Source organism: Lemur catta, chromosome 15 (genome assembly GCF_020740605.2).
Source record: "Lemur catta isolate mLemCat1 chromosome 15, mLemCat1.pri, whole genome shotgun sequence".
In the NCBI taxonomy this organism is placed as follows: domain Eukaryota; kingdom Metazoa; phylum Chordata; class Mammalia; order Primates; family Lemuridae; genus Lemur; species Lemur catta.
In genome coordinates, this window is record NC_059142.1 from 36,065,189 (window position 1) to 36,082,470 (window position 17,282).

At 41.5% G+C, this 17,282-nt stretch overlaps 1 protein-coding gene across 6 annotated transcripts in view; it reads left to right on the forward strand.

Annotated features, from left to right (window-relative positions):
• SKAP1 (src kinase associated phosphoprotein 1) overlaps nt 1-17,282 on the forward strand; it is a 251,697-nt gene that overhangs the window by 200,851 nt on the left and 33,564 nt on the right. For all 6 annotated transcript variants that reach the window (XM_045526284.1, XM_045526286.1, XM_045526285.1 and 3 more), the window contains exons 5-9: nt 1,857-1,934; nt 2,774-2,857; nt 5,957-6,081; nt 8,598-8,661; nt 10,791-11,003. In XM_045526284.1, coding sequence (XP_045382240.1) covers nt 1,857-1,934; nt 2,774-2,857; nt 5,957-6,081; nt 8,598-8,661; nt 10,791-11,003 — 564 coding nt within the window. The remainder of the gene's footprint in view (nt 1-1,856; nt 1,935-2,773; nt 2,858-5,956; nt 6,082-8,597; nt 8,662-10,790; nt 11,004-17,282) is intronic.

Here is a 17,282-nt window from a genome sequence, read left to right on the forward strand (position 1 = left end):
ATTATAGATGTTCCATAAAATGGCATTTAGATTTGCATTAAAAAAGGAGGTTTGAATTCTAATAGAACGTTTAACATGTCTTTTATGATTCAGACTCTTGGCATCTTTAACAAGAAGCTGTGTCTCTAAGTTTAACAAGACATTTAAGAAGAAAAGAAAAAAAAACTGTAGGATGAAGAGATGGGAACTCCAAGCTTAGGGGATCCTGTTTTCCTTATCCCCTGTGTCTTTCATTTAATTTTTAGGCCTTCAGGAACAATTTTTTGACAGCACTTCAGAGAGAATGGGCTCTCCTTCAGAGGGCCTTCCCTACCATACCTGGTCCTCACCCCACCCAAGGCTCCCCCCTTAGTAGAATCTGCTATTGTTTTCTTGGAGAGTTCTTCAGGGGGATAATAGAATTTTCAGAGGGGTAGGAAAAATGAAAGAATCCTAGAAAAATGAACTTTCCTTTGCTACTGTTCATCTCATGCACACACCCTGGAAGATTTTTGGCAGCCACGGAGTTTGCTAACTATAAAACACACAGATGAAAATAGTCCATGAACAAGGTAGTTGACAAGAAAGACCAACTGGATAAAGAATCAGGCACATAGACATGTTAAAAAAGAAAAAGAGAGGCCCTTCTGATCTACGTTTTTAAATCTAAGCTTGAAACAGCTTAGAAGCAAAAAGTAATTTTAATTGCATTTTAAATTGTCTTAAAGTGTTATTTTTAAGTGAGAAGTAGGTAAAGCACTGAACAAAATGCCAGCTTGTAGCCACCAATAAATAAACGTTATTGTAGGAAAAGTTCAAATAGGACTTGTTTGAAAAAGAAAATATTTCACCCAAAAGTCTCAAGATACTGTATAAGTGACCCAGTTGATTCAGATGTGGTTGTGCCTTACTTTGTTTTGTATTTAGTTTGCTTTGTAACTTTTAAAGACAATCAAAGAAATTTGGGTTTGGGGACTAAAAAGAAGAAATATTGAGACTCTGCTAGTTCTTCATTTTGCCTAATTAGGAAATGTAGCGTGTGTTCTTGGAGGAGTTTTATTATTTTTCTTTCATTTTATTTTTTGAGGAGTAAACTCCTTCTTCTTCATCTCTATCCTTTGCCTCTCCATTCTGTAAAGTAAGTTAAACCCCAGTGGAGGAAGATGGATTAGGATCTTGACTTCTCAATAAATTTGTACCTAACGAGGCTAATTGAAAGCTAAGAATGTTACCAGCATACAATTAAAGGCTGATGTCAGTTCCAGGATCTTCTCTTTGTTAAGGCTTCTGCAAAGACTCTTTCCCATACTTTGAAAAAAATAGGATTTGTCAGTTATTACCAAGTTCAGCTTGTATAGCCCTTCTTGGTGTGAACTTAATAAAATTTATGTTCACAAAGGTGGCTTTCTGTTTGTGTTTTTTAAAAAAAAATTGAGTGTGTGTTTATTGCTCTCTCTGAGGTGACTATGTTTATGGTGGAGACTGTCACTCATTAAAGCTTGTCCGTGCTGGTAGCTATTCATTTGACTTTTGATTATCTCAATGTGAATTATCTAATTTGGAACTTATATCCACAGCAAATTCTTAATTCCCTGGAGTCTTTTTCATGCCAATTAGTACATATTTAGGCTACCTCTCTTTGCTACAAACTAATGTATGTTTAGATAATTCTAAGTGATTTTACCATTGGATATAATTAGGAAGAAAGAAAATTAACTTTTTTCCCCAACCATATAGAAATTGTTTTATTTTGCACTGAGTTTAAGCAATTGCTCTTCTGTACCTCTGTCATTAACGTGGATTGTCTAAAGTACCCGAAATAAATTTCAAATAAATTGTCAAATTTCAACAAAGCATTTTATTGGTGTTCCTTTTAGGAACGGAAGACGTCCTAAGAGGAGCTCAGGAGCTTGATAACATCATCAAACAGGGATACTTGGAGAAGAAAAGCAAAGGTATGGATCAAACCCAGATTGCAGAACATTCCAGGAAGGGAAGGGAAATGAGGAAAAAGAGGGCTATAATGTCAGATGCCTTCTCTGTGCCCAATACTAGTAAGCAAAAGCAAAGTAAGGAAAGAAAAAAAGTCTGGCGTTTGTATGTTAGCTGAAGAGAAATGGCCCAAATCTTTAGCAGACTGTCAGCTTCATCAGGATAGGGATTGATTCCGCCTTGCTCAGCACTGTGTCCCCAGTGCCTGGTACACAACAGGTGCATAATAAAACTTGTTAAATGAATGAGTGAATGATATTCTTGTCCTCCTCTCAGTGTGTTCCTCTGAGGAGTAAAACTGTTTTGCCAAGAGTATATATTTATATCGTTCTTGAAACAGCCTACTTTCAAATTTCAAACAAGCCCAACTCTTGACCTTTAACTCATTCAATTAGAATAGGTACAAATAAGGTTGGAGTCTCAGGTTTGACAATCAACAGGCAAGTTGGCTTAGCACAGAAAAAGCCTTTCTCATGCCTGTGGCCTGGGATCATTCTGTTTTGTCAAAGGCAACACATAAAGATATCATGGGGAATTTGAGAAGTACAGGATGCTAGATAAAAAGACAGCCACAAGGGCACAGAGCAGGCAATCCTGTTTAGAACTTGGAGCTTTAACTGAGCTAGTCCACTGGACCTGGAGTTAATATGGGATAACCTGTGGGAGTGAAAGGGAGGGTTTTACAGACCATTAACCTGGGAAATAAAACAATAACACACTGGACTGTGTGTTGTTGGATTTTACGGACTCTTCAGTGATTGTAGTTACCTGAATTTATGTCTCCTACTGCTGTTCTGTTTAGATCATAGTTTCTTTGGATCAGAGTGGCAGAAGCGATGGTGTGTTGTCAGCAGAAGCCTCTTCTACTACTACGCTAATGAGAAGAGTAAGTGTTCTTCATTTGCACAGCAGCATCTCACTCCTGGATGCAAACACTTCGTAAATTCTCAAACACTTAGATCTCAAGATAGCAGTCCTTAAGTAACACCCATAAAGGCACATGTTTAGGAAAGAAATAGGCTTGGGTAAATAATGCCTTGCCCATCACCAAAAATGCAGAGACCAATTTAGAAATTATTTCCTCTTTAAATACTAAGATAGCATGGTCAACATACCAGAGGGTTATCTTTTATTATGACTAATCACACAACATTGTCAAAGTTGGATGTTTTGGCACTTTGTTTTTTTTTTTTAAAAAAAGAACTTCAAACTCTTTTTAAGCATTAATAACATAGCTAAAATATTGAAAAAAAATTAATTCTAAGATTTAAGCAGCTTAACAGTGGCCCAGAAATAGAACCCTAGAGTTCAGACTCTCTAAGAGCATGCTCCAAACTTTATCCTACTGACCACTGGGAAGTAGTACAGAGGACATTCCTACACCCATGGAGTTCTGAGGCCCACATGGTTGCTGTGCCCAAGAGACACCCTGCAGCCAGATAGCAGCAGCAGCAAAGTGTTGACTCAGGCCAGAGACAGTTTTGTTTTTTGGTTTTTTTTTTTTTTGAGACAGAGTCTCACTCTTTTGCACGGGCTAGAGTGCCATGGCGTCAGCCTAGCTCACAGCAACCTCAAACTCCTGGGATCAAGCTATACTTCTGTCTCAGCCTCCCGAGCAGCTGGGACTACAGGCATGCGCCACCATGCCCGGCTAATTTTTTCTATATATTTTTAGTTGTCCAGATAATTTCTTTCTATTTTTTAGTAGAGACGGCGTCTCACTGTTGCTCAGGCTGGTCTCAAACTCCTGACCTTGAGCGATCCTCCTGCCTCGGCCTCCCAGAGTGCTAGGATTACAGGCGTGAGCCACGGCACCCGGCCCAGAGACAGTTTTTTAATGAGCCACCACTCACTCAATCTGGTCAACACTCATGAGCTATCCCTAGAAGATCATCATCATCATCATCATCATCATCATCATCATCATCATCCCATCCATGTTTAACACAGTTGCCTAGTTCATGAGATGGAATACAGGATATAAGCTCAATTGGAGGCAACTACAAATAAATGAGAGCTAAAAATTATTATTGTATCTGAATGTAGGCTTTCAAAAAGGGATATTTTTCTGCACAGTTGGACTGGACTGCCCCAGGAGTAAATAAAGCATCAGTTCTTGTGCAGGCTTTCCTTGTGCTCTGCCACCTCCGTACAGAGGCCAATGATACAGATTGAGTAGACCCTTCTTTTTCCTTTCAATCATTTTCTGTTTCTCCTCCTTTCCTCCTTTCCCAAACTTAGTCCTCTTCCAAAGCCTGGATATACAGTTTAGGGAATAATCAGACACCCATCCAGTTGCCTTTGGACTTCCTCCACCTTTGGTACTAAAGGAGCAGAAAGAACTGCAGTTTGCTAAGTGACTTAAAATCCTTAAGATTTGGCCTTGAGCTTTGTGGCAATTGTCTCACCCTGCCTCTCTGCCTCTGCCTACAGCAGTTATCACAGACCTTCATCTTCCATTCACCATCTCGGATTCCTCAGAACCTTTCCTACCTAAGGGCAAAATGTGAAACCCTACTTGGAAATGATAGCAGCATAGTTCAAAAACTGAGCAACAAGTCCCCTGTGTCCTTCTGACCCCCATCCCACTCTCAAATCCAGCAACCACAATTTGTCTTCTGAATCTAAGCATACAAGCCTTCTTATTTTAAGCCTTCAAACTAATATGACATTTGTATCATTGTAAAAATGTTTATAATTTCCTTTGCACTTACATAAGTGGTTGGCATACCTACATATAAAACCAGGTATCATGTCTGTGCATTCAGAATCCTTTATACTCACGGTGAGAGAGGAGGGGGAGCACGAGAGCAAGAGACATGGAGACTTTTATTGACCATTTTGCCATCAGGGTGAAATAAAATCTGGTGACCAAAGAAACAACAAAACATTTTAGTGGCCAGTTAGAACAAGGAGAGATACTTTAACAAAAAAGATTCTGGTGTCAAAAAGCGCTGTTGCATGGCTCCCTTCCCACCAGTTATTTCTTATTATGCCCAGGACATTTTCTTAGTAAGTACAGTGTTTGTGTGTTTATTGTAGCTCAGCCAGGTGAGGACAGAGTCCTTTTTCTTCTTTTCTTCCTTTTTTTTTTTTAATATTGCCATCCCACTGACATCCTTATCATCATCATTATCAAAAAGTATTTATTAAGCAATTCATTTCACATGATATAAGGCACAAGCATCACGCAGACACTGTAGGTCCTGTTCTCTATGTGTTCTCCCTGAACCACACAATGAGGTCACAAAATCCTTGAAAGCCACCTCCTCTTTTCCTATTTCCAATATTTTATTTTTTAAAAAGGAGTAACAGGCAGAATGATCTCTCCTTTCCTTCATATAGACTGCTTTTCCTTCTATCTGCTGCTTCGTCATTTAATAATACTCAACAGTACTCTGCTACTTCCCAATTTGACCTCTTGGAAGGGGGATAGAATACTGAGATTTAATTATTCTCCCTCTAGCATAAATTCCCACCTGACCAGCAGGGGAGGGGGCAAGCAGTTTAGCCCAAATGCCACATAGACTATGGGAAGCGATTCCAGGGCCTCATAATTCCCCCTGCCCACTCCCCACCCTCGCACTCCCTCCCCTTGAATGTGGGCTCTGCTGGCCCTGATAATAATGTTTCAGCTCTATAATAGCCTTCAAGAGCCTCACGTTTACAGCCACACTCTCCCTGCTGTAATAATTCCTTCTTTCTGTTATTATAGATCTCTTAACATTCTAATAAATTCTCTGTCTCTGTTGTACTCTTTTGGCAAAATAACCTTTCATGTTGCATTTCCCTAGCTTGGCAGTGATATCTGCCTCGCTGTTGCAGTAGGCTCTTCCTAAGCTTCCCTAATAACCTTTCCTCGACTATTGTGGTTCCTCAGGGATGTAACAGCTGTTTCTGTGCTTTTATTTTACATACCAGAGAAGATGCCTTCCCTTGGCAGTTGCATCTCTCTAGGGATACAGGGAGGTTTCCTGTCTTGCAGGCAAGCAGCCCAAAGGGACCTTCCTCATTAAGGGATACAGTGTACGGATGGCCCCCCACCTGCGAAGAGATTCCAAGAAAGAATCCTGCTTTGAACTGACCTCCCAGGATAGGCGCAGCTATGAGGTAGGATGAACTGAGATGGTGATCCCCATTGGTGTTGCAGTTTCCTTCTGTATTGCATGTGAGCCTTGGTTGCTATGGTGGGTTCCAGCCTTTCTTTGTTACCTGCTCATTTCTTACCAACTAAGACACTCTTTCTTGACATGTCCTCACCTTCACTATGTCACGCCCTCCCTTCTCTCTGTTATCACTTTCATCCTAGATCCTGCCTTTACTTGGCTTCCAACCCATCATCCCTCCCCTTCTCGGTCTCACTCCATAGGTGAGATTCTTGTCTATTGTAACACTCAATCCAGTTCCTAGTCTCTAATCCAGTTCCTATAGTCTCTAATTTTATGGCTTTAATTCTTCTTTATTTTATCTTCACTTCCTTCCATGAAATCCAGAAAAAGGAAAATTGAACTGTAGAGTAAAATATAATTTATTTTCCTATGGTCATCTTGCTATCCAAAATAACCTTCCAGAAACATGCTTTGCTTTCTAAGATACTAGCAACAATGATTCCTAAGTAGCAACAATAATAACTGAGGGACTAGAGGACCTGGTCAGGGCAAGATTTTCACCAAAAATGTATGTTTGTGTGTGTGTATATATTATTTCCTGCTTGTTGGTAATTTTTATCTTATCACAGTTTTGCTAAATCAATTTAGAAAAACGTTAGCTCACTTATAAAAAAGAGAAAAACCATACTAAGATTAAATTAACCACTTGAATAACCCTTTGACTCTTCAAATTTTTCTCAGCATTCATCTTTTATATGTCTACAGTACTGTAACCCTTTTGATGAAAGCACTTAGGTCTTCATTATGTAATTTCTAGAATTTTTTTTAATTTAAACTAAAGCTTTTCTATAGAATCCTTTATAAACATATATTATACAGATGTATGCACTGAGTATGTCCCTTCTTATTTTTATTATTAAATTCTGATAGTACCACATCCAGATAAAAGTTTATATAACAAGTCTAAACCAATATCCCTAGAAATGTTTTTATAGAAATTTGTTTTTAAGGTACCAAGAATAATAATGTCTATTAATAAGTATTATGCAGGAATCTAGTTTCCTTATCTAGCATATATCTTTACCTTACCCTAATGACTAGATAATTAAAATATTTTTCAGCAACAGTTGTTTCAAGTTGATTCATTATTTAAAATTAAAAAAAATTACTAGAGGCTGATGCTTGACTAGCTTGTTTTGTGAATCAGAATGTATTTTATTTACTTTTTCTTTTCCTTGGCCCATTGAATCCAAATCATTACCATGGTCTGTGATTCTTCCTTTACAATATCCTTTGGATCTTTCCCTTCTTATTTATTCCCACAGCCATCACAAGTGTTAAGTCCCTATCACTTCACTCAGAGGACTAGTTAAACAGCCTTCTAGTTGGTCTTCTGTCTCCCACTTTCCCTATTCCAGTCCTTCCTACTCACCACTGTTGAAAGAATCCCCCACTCCTTTTGCTAGAATTTATAGTGGCTTTCTATTGCCTATATTTTCATTCTGAACTCCTGGTACTCACAGCCCTTTTATCGACTTTTCTGTTTTTTTCTTTTTTTTTTTTTAAGACAGAGTCTCACTCTGTTGCCCGGGCTACAGTGCTGTGGTGTCAGCCTAGCTCACAGCAACCTCAAACTCCTGGGCTCCAGCAATCCTACTGCCTCAGCCTCCCAAGTAGCTGGGCCTACAAGCATGTGCCACCATGCCCAGCTAATTTTTTGTATATATATTTAGTTGTCCAGCTAATTTCTTTCTTTTTTTTTTTTTTAATACAGATGGGTTCTCACTTTTACTCAGGCTCATCTCGAATTCCTGAGCTCAAACAATCCGCCCGCCTTGGCCACCCAGAGTGCTAGGATTACAGGCGTGAGCCACCACACCTAGCCATTATCGACTCTTTTCTAACTCTCAACTCTCCAGCTCCATGTGGTGTTGTTCTCCAGTCAAGCTGGTCTGCCTGCCTTCCCCGTACAGCATGTCCTCATTCCTGTTCTTTTGCACATGGTTCTCCCTACCTGAAATGTCCAAGTCCCTTCACCAGTTTCCACCAACTCTTTTCTAAAGTCCAACCAAAGTAGTATTACTTCAGCAAGCCTCCCTGACCTACTCTAGGCAGTAGTAAGTGCTCCCTGTCTACTCTCAACATCCAGTTATTATCAAATGCACCTCCTTGGTAGGGCTCCCATTTCATGTGTGTATGGTGGTTTGCTTTTTTTCCCCCCTGTAAACTTTCCTTAAATAAATGCCCGATGAAGGAATAGGTAATCAAATGAATGAATGCACATGGATGTGAATGTCTGGACTGAAAGGGCTGTCATCTCTGGGTATGCAAAATTGCTGAAGGAAAAAATCTGTTTCAGTGAACTATTTGATCTTTTTTCTAAATGTTAAGTGGGCAGAGAATCCTGAGCTTTAAACTTGTCTCTGAAACTCACAGGTTCCTCCCCTTGAACCTCCCTATTGGTATTCATTGAAATGTTAGTGAAGCTGATAAATTAATTCACTAATTTTTCTTTAGTTTACAGCTACTAGTCCAGCTGAGGCCAGAGACTGGGTGGATCAAATAAGTTTCTTGTTAAAGGGTAAGTGTCATATTTGCAGAAATAACACTTGAGTGGATTTGCAGTTGAAGTTATGTTGCATAAATGTAATCTACAGGCTTCAGGATGTATTTTTTCTGCCCTTTCTCATCTCTACCTTCCCTACCATATCTCCCATATTATAACAACAAATAGTCCCACATATATATCAGAAGGTAAAGATGTCATCAACTTGAGGATGACCTCTGATATCATAGCTCATCCACCTACCTACAGGCAAGTCTGTAATATTCATAATCACTAGAAAAGAAGATTCTAAAAATCAGCTCAGCCCAATTCAGTGTCTCCTAACCCCTTGTATTCTGGAAAGAAAATTCATGATATCCAACTTAAAGTCATCTAGTTGCAATTGAGGTTCAAAATCTTTTTGTTTTAGTCTTAGGAGGCAGTAGAGATCTAAACTAATCTAGGTGGCCTTCAGGGACACTGGACATTAAAAACAAATTACCATTTTCCAAGCTACAATAAAATACTCCTTGCTTTGGGATGGGAAGACGCCTGCCTGAAGATATTAAATGACTGCTCTTAGAGTACCCTCTGCTGGCCAGCCTGCAGGCAAAGCAGGAACAGTGGCCCAGGAAGCCTTGTCTGGGAGTGGCCTGGCAGGTAGAAGTAGCCAACCTGAGCTTGTCACCTGGTATCAAATAACCCTCATATACCATACTAAGGTAGGACCCTGCCTCTACAGGAGGGCAGAAACACCAACTCTATACATGGCCCAAGACCTAGGAAGAAGCATGTCAAGCCTTTTCATCTTAGTTTTTTATTCTGCTGTAAGATTTTATTGTGGATAAAAAGAATGAAGCAGCAGAGCTTTAATTACAAGAATTGCCTGTTTTATTCAGTTATGCCTTTGCTATCACAAAAACAAACTATTGCATCTACCAACAGCGTCACGTATAATAGACTGGAACTAGGCAAACATGAACATTGATGGCGGGACTACAGGGTACACTCTTATCTAGGTGCCTTGGATTTATGCGTGTAATATACCCCTAAGTGTGTAAACCTCAATAAAACTCAAAGCAGCTTTATGGAGCTGTACCCTGTGGTACTTTCAGAATCCCACATTGAAGAAATTATTCATTCCATTTTATTTTAAAACAAACAAACTAATAACATATGTTTTAAGCCACAAATGTGTCTTTGATCCTTTCCTCATATGTGGTGGCACCAGAATTCAGATGAAAACTGTTGCAGAATCTTTATTAAAAGCCTAATCAAGCCAAACAGTTTTATTGTGTTTTGAAATGAACGTTGGATGTCTCTCCATCCTTTCCTTCCCCAGAGTAAGCTGACTGCACCCGCCCATCCTGCAGAGGCCCCTCAGCAGGGTTTCAGAGAGCACTCTGTACTGCACATCCGAGAATGAACCTTCCCAGCTCCCCATTAAAATAAAAAACCAATCTCCCTTCCCTGCCCTGGTGCTTCTCAGTGCTGTAATGGCTCCACATCCTCTATGTGGTGACCCACTTTAAGGTCACCCAGACTGTACAGTTGCAAAAGGACTCGGTAACTGCATTGTTCAGCCATTCCATTTGTTCCTGTAGCACTGTTGTATTTTTCCATACCCCATTTCTTTTCCATTTTTGCCCATTTTTTTTCTCTGCAAACAAACTTGTCTGAAATTCTGCAGAGATCATTGGGGAGACGAGCTTCAGACAGCTCAGACACCCTACAGAAGCCACCATAGTTCCCATGGCTCTGTGCACCCTGGAGAACTGCAGGTCTTCATTCATCCTTCTAGTTTTCTACTTGGTGAGCAGTGCGTGGCACGCTGGCTTTTCCTCTTTGGCTTATTTTCTTCCTTTCGTCTCATGTTCTCATTCACACACCCATACTTTTCAGGGCTGCTTCATCCTGATCAAGTTTTATTGCAAGGGAGGATTTATGTTGATGGTTTAAGCCTGATGCAGTGCTAGTCTGGCCTTTTCTGTAGATTTCCTGCCACCAAGGCCCACATTAGAAATAACAGCACTTAACCTAGTGTTTCATTTTCTTTTGACATGTTTTATTCTCAGTCCCTCCTCCCTCTTCTCCCACTTTCCTTCTCTGCCTTATTCTTCTTTTTTTCTCCGTATCTTGATTCATTCTCATCTTTACCCTGGCAGATCTGAGTTCCTTAACCATTCCATGTGAAGAGGAGGAGGAGGAGGAGGAAGAAGAAGAAGAACAAGAACAAGAAGAAGAGATGTATGATGATATTGATGGTTTTGACTCTGCAAATTCTGGTCCCCAGTGCAGACCCATTATCTTGCCTGGGAGTGTGGGGATAAAAGAGCCTACAGAGGAGAAAGAAGAAGAAATTTATGAAGTGTTACCAGGTGAGAAATTTTGTCCTCTAAGTATCTTTCACTAGGTTCAGAAACCCTAGACCTGGTGGAAGAATATAACTTTGAAACCTTCATCCTCTGAAGAAGAGAATGTAGGGAAGCCACTATAGAGGCTCTGCCTTGCTCTGGGAGCAAGATGAGTTTGATCAGGGAGTGTCTTACACATGTTCATGTGCAGTAACTTAGTACATGTGTCAACAGGGTTAAAGAGTCAAGGATATTCATGTTGGTTTTCATGGGTTTATTGTGAGTTTGGGGGTGAGTTATCAAAACTCTGTAGGTTCAATTTACTGTGTAATTGTGAGAATAATGGAAAGTTGCCTCATTGTTTGGAAGGATTTCAAAAATCTGAAACATACAAACGCTGACAAATCTTTTTATAATAGTCATCCGGTAAAACCTTGATAGAGCACAACTCTATCAAATTATTACTCCATAGTTCAGATATACCACGAATCAAATCCCATCTCTTAAAAATAAGTCTAACATATTTCATCTGCCCATTATTACAGCAGGCCTACTCTATATACTTCTTTTTTTCCAAAGGCGTGATAACTTGCATCTCAAAACATGTATAGTCATCACTGCTGCCACACAGCCACTTCTGGTGGGGATGACAGCAGCTGGTGAACAGTGCAGAGCACAGTGGGGGCCAGACGATGGAAAACCCAAGTCTGAGCCTTTTAATCGTGAGGTAGTTAGACCACGGGAATGCTGAATCTTCAAGTCCATTCAGAAAGATCGTTCCTGTGGAAATTTGCCAGGAGTTCAGTGCTCTGCTGAGAAATTCAAGTTAAGCCTAAATTTATAGCAATTTAAACCTCAATCCCAGATGAACCTAGGAACTAAGGTGAATCTAACACTCAAGCTCCTGAAGATAGGGATGGTTGCTAGAAGCACACTCAGTAAGCTACGTGCATTTCAAGGCTTCCTAAGAAGAGGGTCCAACCCTCACAACACTGCATTCATCTCATCCCTGGAGGAGAAGCCGTGTCATTGCCTCCTGAGTCAAGGAGCAGGACTCTGGCCGCACATCCTCTCCCTGCTGGGGACCTCACCCACTCTCCCAGCAAGGAGAGCCTGCTTCTTCTAGCACTTCCAGCCTCTGCCAGTCCGACTTCCCTAGCCTTTTTGTTGTGTTTTATTATGCAAATGATATCTTGGTTGAGGTCGGGCCATTTCTTGTGTCTGATGTTAAAAAAAAATGATAATTTCCTCAGCAAGTCATCGTCGTTAATGAAGTTTTACAAAAACAGATACAACCAAAGGAAAATAAAATTTCACAGGTGATAAATTTTTCCAATTTCCCTGGCAGAATTCGATAGGATTGTTAAATTAAGAGTGAAGGTGTCTGTTAGAAAGCAACGAGCAGTGATGGGTAATTTTATAGAGTGGAAAATTGAATCAAATTGCTACATTAAAACACAGCTCCTCTGAGAATCTTCCCTTTCACAGTCTGCTCCATTGCAACAGCAGGGTGCAGAAATGGATCTAATTCACAACACTCCCTAAAAGGAGATGCACTCCCCAACTTGGCCAGAATCTTCCTAGTGAGCTCACATTCTGCTCACTCCTTTCTCGGCTTGGGGAAATATCCGGGTGACTCTGCACTTTGGGTTACAGCTGTGCGAGAGTGCTCTGGGAAAACCTCACTGAACCACTCAGCCCTCTGGGGTGGAAAGAAAGAGCCTTTTTATGCACCACGTTCAGTTTTCAAAGGAGCCAGGGGAAAGGGGGCTGATGCTCAGAGACACAAAGCAAAGGAGAATAAAGGGAGAACAGCCTCAGATAATAAGATGAATATGGGAGTTCCCATACCCCAGGTGCAGGCAATGAATGCATGATTGGCTTCTTAACGACCATCTTCCTCCTGCCTCCTAAACTCCTACCCTTGGCCACTGCAGCACTGCCAAGGGTATCAGGGCATTCCTGCAAAGTTCCCACCAACTTGTATGTTTGAGTAGACCCAAGGGCATGGAGACTGGTATGCCTTATTGAAGAAGCCACTTACCCCTGCCCACAGCAACCATCTGTCAGAAGTGAGGAAGGCCGCACAGTGTCTTGTTCTACAAATTAGGGAAACAGTAGCTAACTTGCCTATAAGTTTCCAAAGAACAACACTGTACCCAGCCAACGAGTTATTTCCCAAAAGCCTCTATCCATCACAGTTCTTAGAGACAGCACTGGAGGTGGGATATATTGGTATTTAATTATAATATGAATATTTCAGCCACAAGTCTCCATCATCCAGCTTCCTGTCCACTCCACTCAGCTGTTTCTTCTGAAATTGCTGTTTGAGTTTTGCATGAGCCTCACTACCAGTCCTGGAGGAACTGAGAGGGAACATGAGGGGACCTAACACTGTCTCCCCGCTGCCACCATCTCACAAGACAACCTACCAAGCAGCGGCATGTGAGAGACAGCACAGCATCACATGTACAAGTGCTGGCTCTAAGTCAGGATGGATCTGCTCTGCCACCTGCTAGTGGTGAGACCTTGAGCAAGTTACCCACTCCCTCTTTTTCTGATGGTCCTTCTTGTAAACTGGGAACAACAACAGTGGCCATGTTAGAGGGATGTAGTGAGGAGTCTAGAGCTGAAATGTGTAAAGCACTTAGCACAGAGCCCTGGTATACAGTGAGCACTCAGTAAATGCTGGCTATTATTAATTTGGTTGTTTAAATAGGAAGTATTACCTCCTTAAAGAGTTGGGAGATGGTCAGGTCCCCGCCCTCACCAATCGGACCCAAGACAGTCCAGGTGGACGTTTCCAGCTATGTGTATAGACAGGTGAAATTGAAAATCCTGAGCAGATGGAATGTGGAGCGCACCTTCTGCTCAGGCCCGTTTTTACTGCGAGGCCAGGTGCTGGGTGGAGGGACAGCCGACGGTAATGTTGGATTGTGCTAACATTGCATACCCATCAATCGTCTAATGACTTGGGCCTCCAACATTCGTTTCATTGTAACAGGTAAATGTGCTTTGTGGAGGATATCTAGCATTGACGGTTCTGCTAATCCTCCTCTTTGGGACAGGGCCCATACACATGCCCTCGCTGTCCCTCTGAGGAAAGCCATTTCAGTGAGACCTCCCTTCCAGAGTATAATTTAGATGAGCTTCTCGGTAGAGAGAAAAGTACTTGTAACACATACCAAGTCAATAAAAAAATGTTTTACCCTAATCAAAATAATGTATAGGTCATCAAATTAAACTCACGACATCACATTAATCATGGGATGATTAGCATTTGCTACATGGCTAGCACTCTTCTCCCCATGAGGGAAAACCAGAGCTCTCAAGGTTTTCAGCCAGACCACAAAACTATTAGTCCTGCAATACATGGTTTCAAGGTTGGTATCTGGTGGGATTTCTGAACATCCCTGTTGAGCATAAGGGGGCCCTTGATTTTTAGGATGTCATTTGCAGTAGATTAAACTGCAGGGAAGGCCGGGCGTGGTGGCTCACGCCTATAATCCTAGCACTCTGGGAGGCCAAGGCGGGAGGATCGCTCAAGGTCAGGAGTTCAAGACCAGCCTGAGCAAGAGCGAGACCCCATCTCTACTAAAAATAGAAAGAAATGATCTGGACAGCTAAAAATATATAGAAAAAATTAGCCAGGCATGGTGGCACATGTCTGTGGTCCCAGCTACTCGGAAGGCTGAGGCAGAAGGATTGCTTGAGCCCAGGAGTCTGATCTGAGGTTGCTGTGAGCTAGGCTGATGCCACGGCACACTAGTCCAGGCAACAGAGTGAGACTCTGTCTCAAAAAAAAAAAAAAAAAAAAAAAAAACTGCAGGGAACTACCAGGAAAAAAATGCAAAAGCAATATGTAGAAAATGGGAGGCTTCCTGAGCCCTCTCACCCCGCCCACCCAAGTTATTTTACAGGCCAGCACAGGCTCAGTTCCATGTTCAAGATTCCATTAAAGGACAACTTTTATCAGATTTCCCTGTCTGGGGCCTCAAGGCTGGGATCCAGCAAGGCACCTGAGACCACTGAATCACCACATCTGGGGCCTTGTAGCAGCTGCAATGGCAGTGGAATCCGGCTGTGTTCTCTACGGAGACTTCAGAAGAGCAAACAGAAAGATGAAGAGCCCTCCCTGGGAATTTCTGCACACATCCAGTGCTGCCCACATTGCCCCAGGGCATTACTATAGACCCAAAAACCAGATTGCTATATAACAAAGCATATAACAAGGTTTTTAAAATTTTGAATCAAATGGAAACAAGCATTCTGTAGAAATATTTTCCCCCCTGTATAGATGTCCAGACCCACAGGAAGGGGGTCACTAGTAAGAGGTCTAAAGAAAGAAAAAGGCTAGGCACGGCGGCTCATGCCTGTAATCCCAGCACTTTGGGAGGCTGAGGTGAGAGGATTGCTTGAGACCAAGAGTTCAAGTCCAGCCTGAGAAACATAGTGAGATCCTGTCTCTACAAAAAATTTAAAAATTAGCTGGGCGTGGTTGTCTATGCCTGTAGTCCCAGCTACTAGGGAGGCTGAGGCAGGAGGATCGCTTGAGCCCAGGAGTTGTAGGTTGCAGTAAGCTATGATCACACCACTGCACTCCAGCCCAGGCAACAGAATGGGACCCTGTCTCAAAAAAATAAATAAATAAATAAATAAGAAAGAAACAGAGACCAAAAATACAAGGCTTATGAAGAAAGAAGAAACATCAGGGAAAAGTCAGCAGCAGCATCAGGCCTTCTTGGAGCTTCCTGGCCTTTTCTTTCTCTCACTCCCACGCACACTGAGCCCCAGCCCCACAGTGCTGCTTGGCCAGCACCAAAACTGGAACCATGTTGTTTTTTCTACCTAAAATATCCTCCCTGGTCTCAGCCTGTCAAATCCTACACATTCTGACTGAGCACAGTGGCTCACGTTGGAAGGCCGAGGCAGGAGGATGGCTTGAGGCCAGGAGTTCAAGACCAGTCTGGGCAATACAGCAAGGCCCCACCTCTACAAAAACTTTAAAAAATTAGCTGGGCATGGTGGCATGTGCCTGTAGTCCTGGCTACTTGGAAGGCTGAGGCAAGAAGATTACTTGAACCCAAAAGTTCAAGGCTGCAGTGAGCTGTGATCCTGCCGCTGCACCCCAGCCTGGGCAACAAAGCAAGGCCCTGTCTCAAGAAAAAAAAGAAAGAGAAAAAGAAAAAAAACCCTACACATTCCGCTTAAATGTGTTTCCTCAGTAACACCCTCCCAGATACTCAACTGAAATTAAGCTTTGTTTTAGCCCTTACCACAGTGATTTGTATTCAGGTCTTTCTCCCCAATTAGTAGGTGCTGAGTTATTATTTGTGACATTAACTCAGTGCATTCCAAGTGTGGCAATTAGCACAAACTGAGTTTAATATTTTTTACATCAAAACCATACCACAGAAATAGGATGCAAATATCGTGAGGTTACAGTTGAGATTACCAAATACACAACAGAGAATTAAATGTGTTATTATCATCTTGCTTGTATTTTCCATGTTGTCTGATGAGGTGCTACAGCATCCGTAGATTGATAACATATCTGTGCATGACATGGATCTGTTACTTTCCACTTTTCTGCATGTTCCCTTTGCACTTCTAGTCCATCTGTATTTCTGTTGCATCTGTCACCAGAGCACCTTGACATCTGGTTGCACATTGATACAGTTGACATGTTTAAAGTTGTCGTCACTTTGCTTTGTTTGGGGAAGTGATTTCCCCTCTTCCTAATCTAGTCAATTTTTCAGATCTCATTCTTTCTGATAGCAGTTTACCCAATGTCAGAGGGGTGTCAGAGCAGCACTTCAGAAAGGACCCAGGTGTCATAAGAAGCTGGCTCCTCACTATCCCTCCGAGGTGGATTCAGTGTCCTATTCCTCTCAGCCTCTCATTAGTGTCCCTGAAATGATGCCAAGAATGTTGATTGAAATTGAATCTCCGGATACTGATGCTCATTTGTGATGCCCCATGGTTCTCTCACATGTTCACACAGTTAACAGAATCTTCTTCAACTGTTTTCCCAATTGAGACGAGATATTTGGGGATCAAGCAGAGCATTTAATGTAATAAGTGGACAGTAATCTTTGGAGGTTAATTTGTTTAAAACCTATGTAAGGTTGGGGTCCCATATGCCCTGTTAGGAGCAAGGACCATTATAATCTATTACTGTTTAAAGTTGAGCTAGCACATAAATTTTAATTCTCTCTTAAATGAAGATGTATTTCAGTAGCTGTAATGCTAAAATGCCTAATAACATTCTTATAAAGAACTTCAACAAGCTCTTTAGCCTAA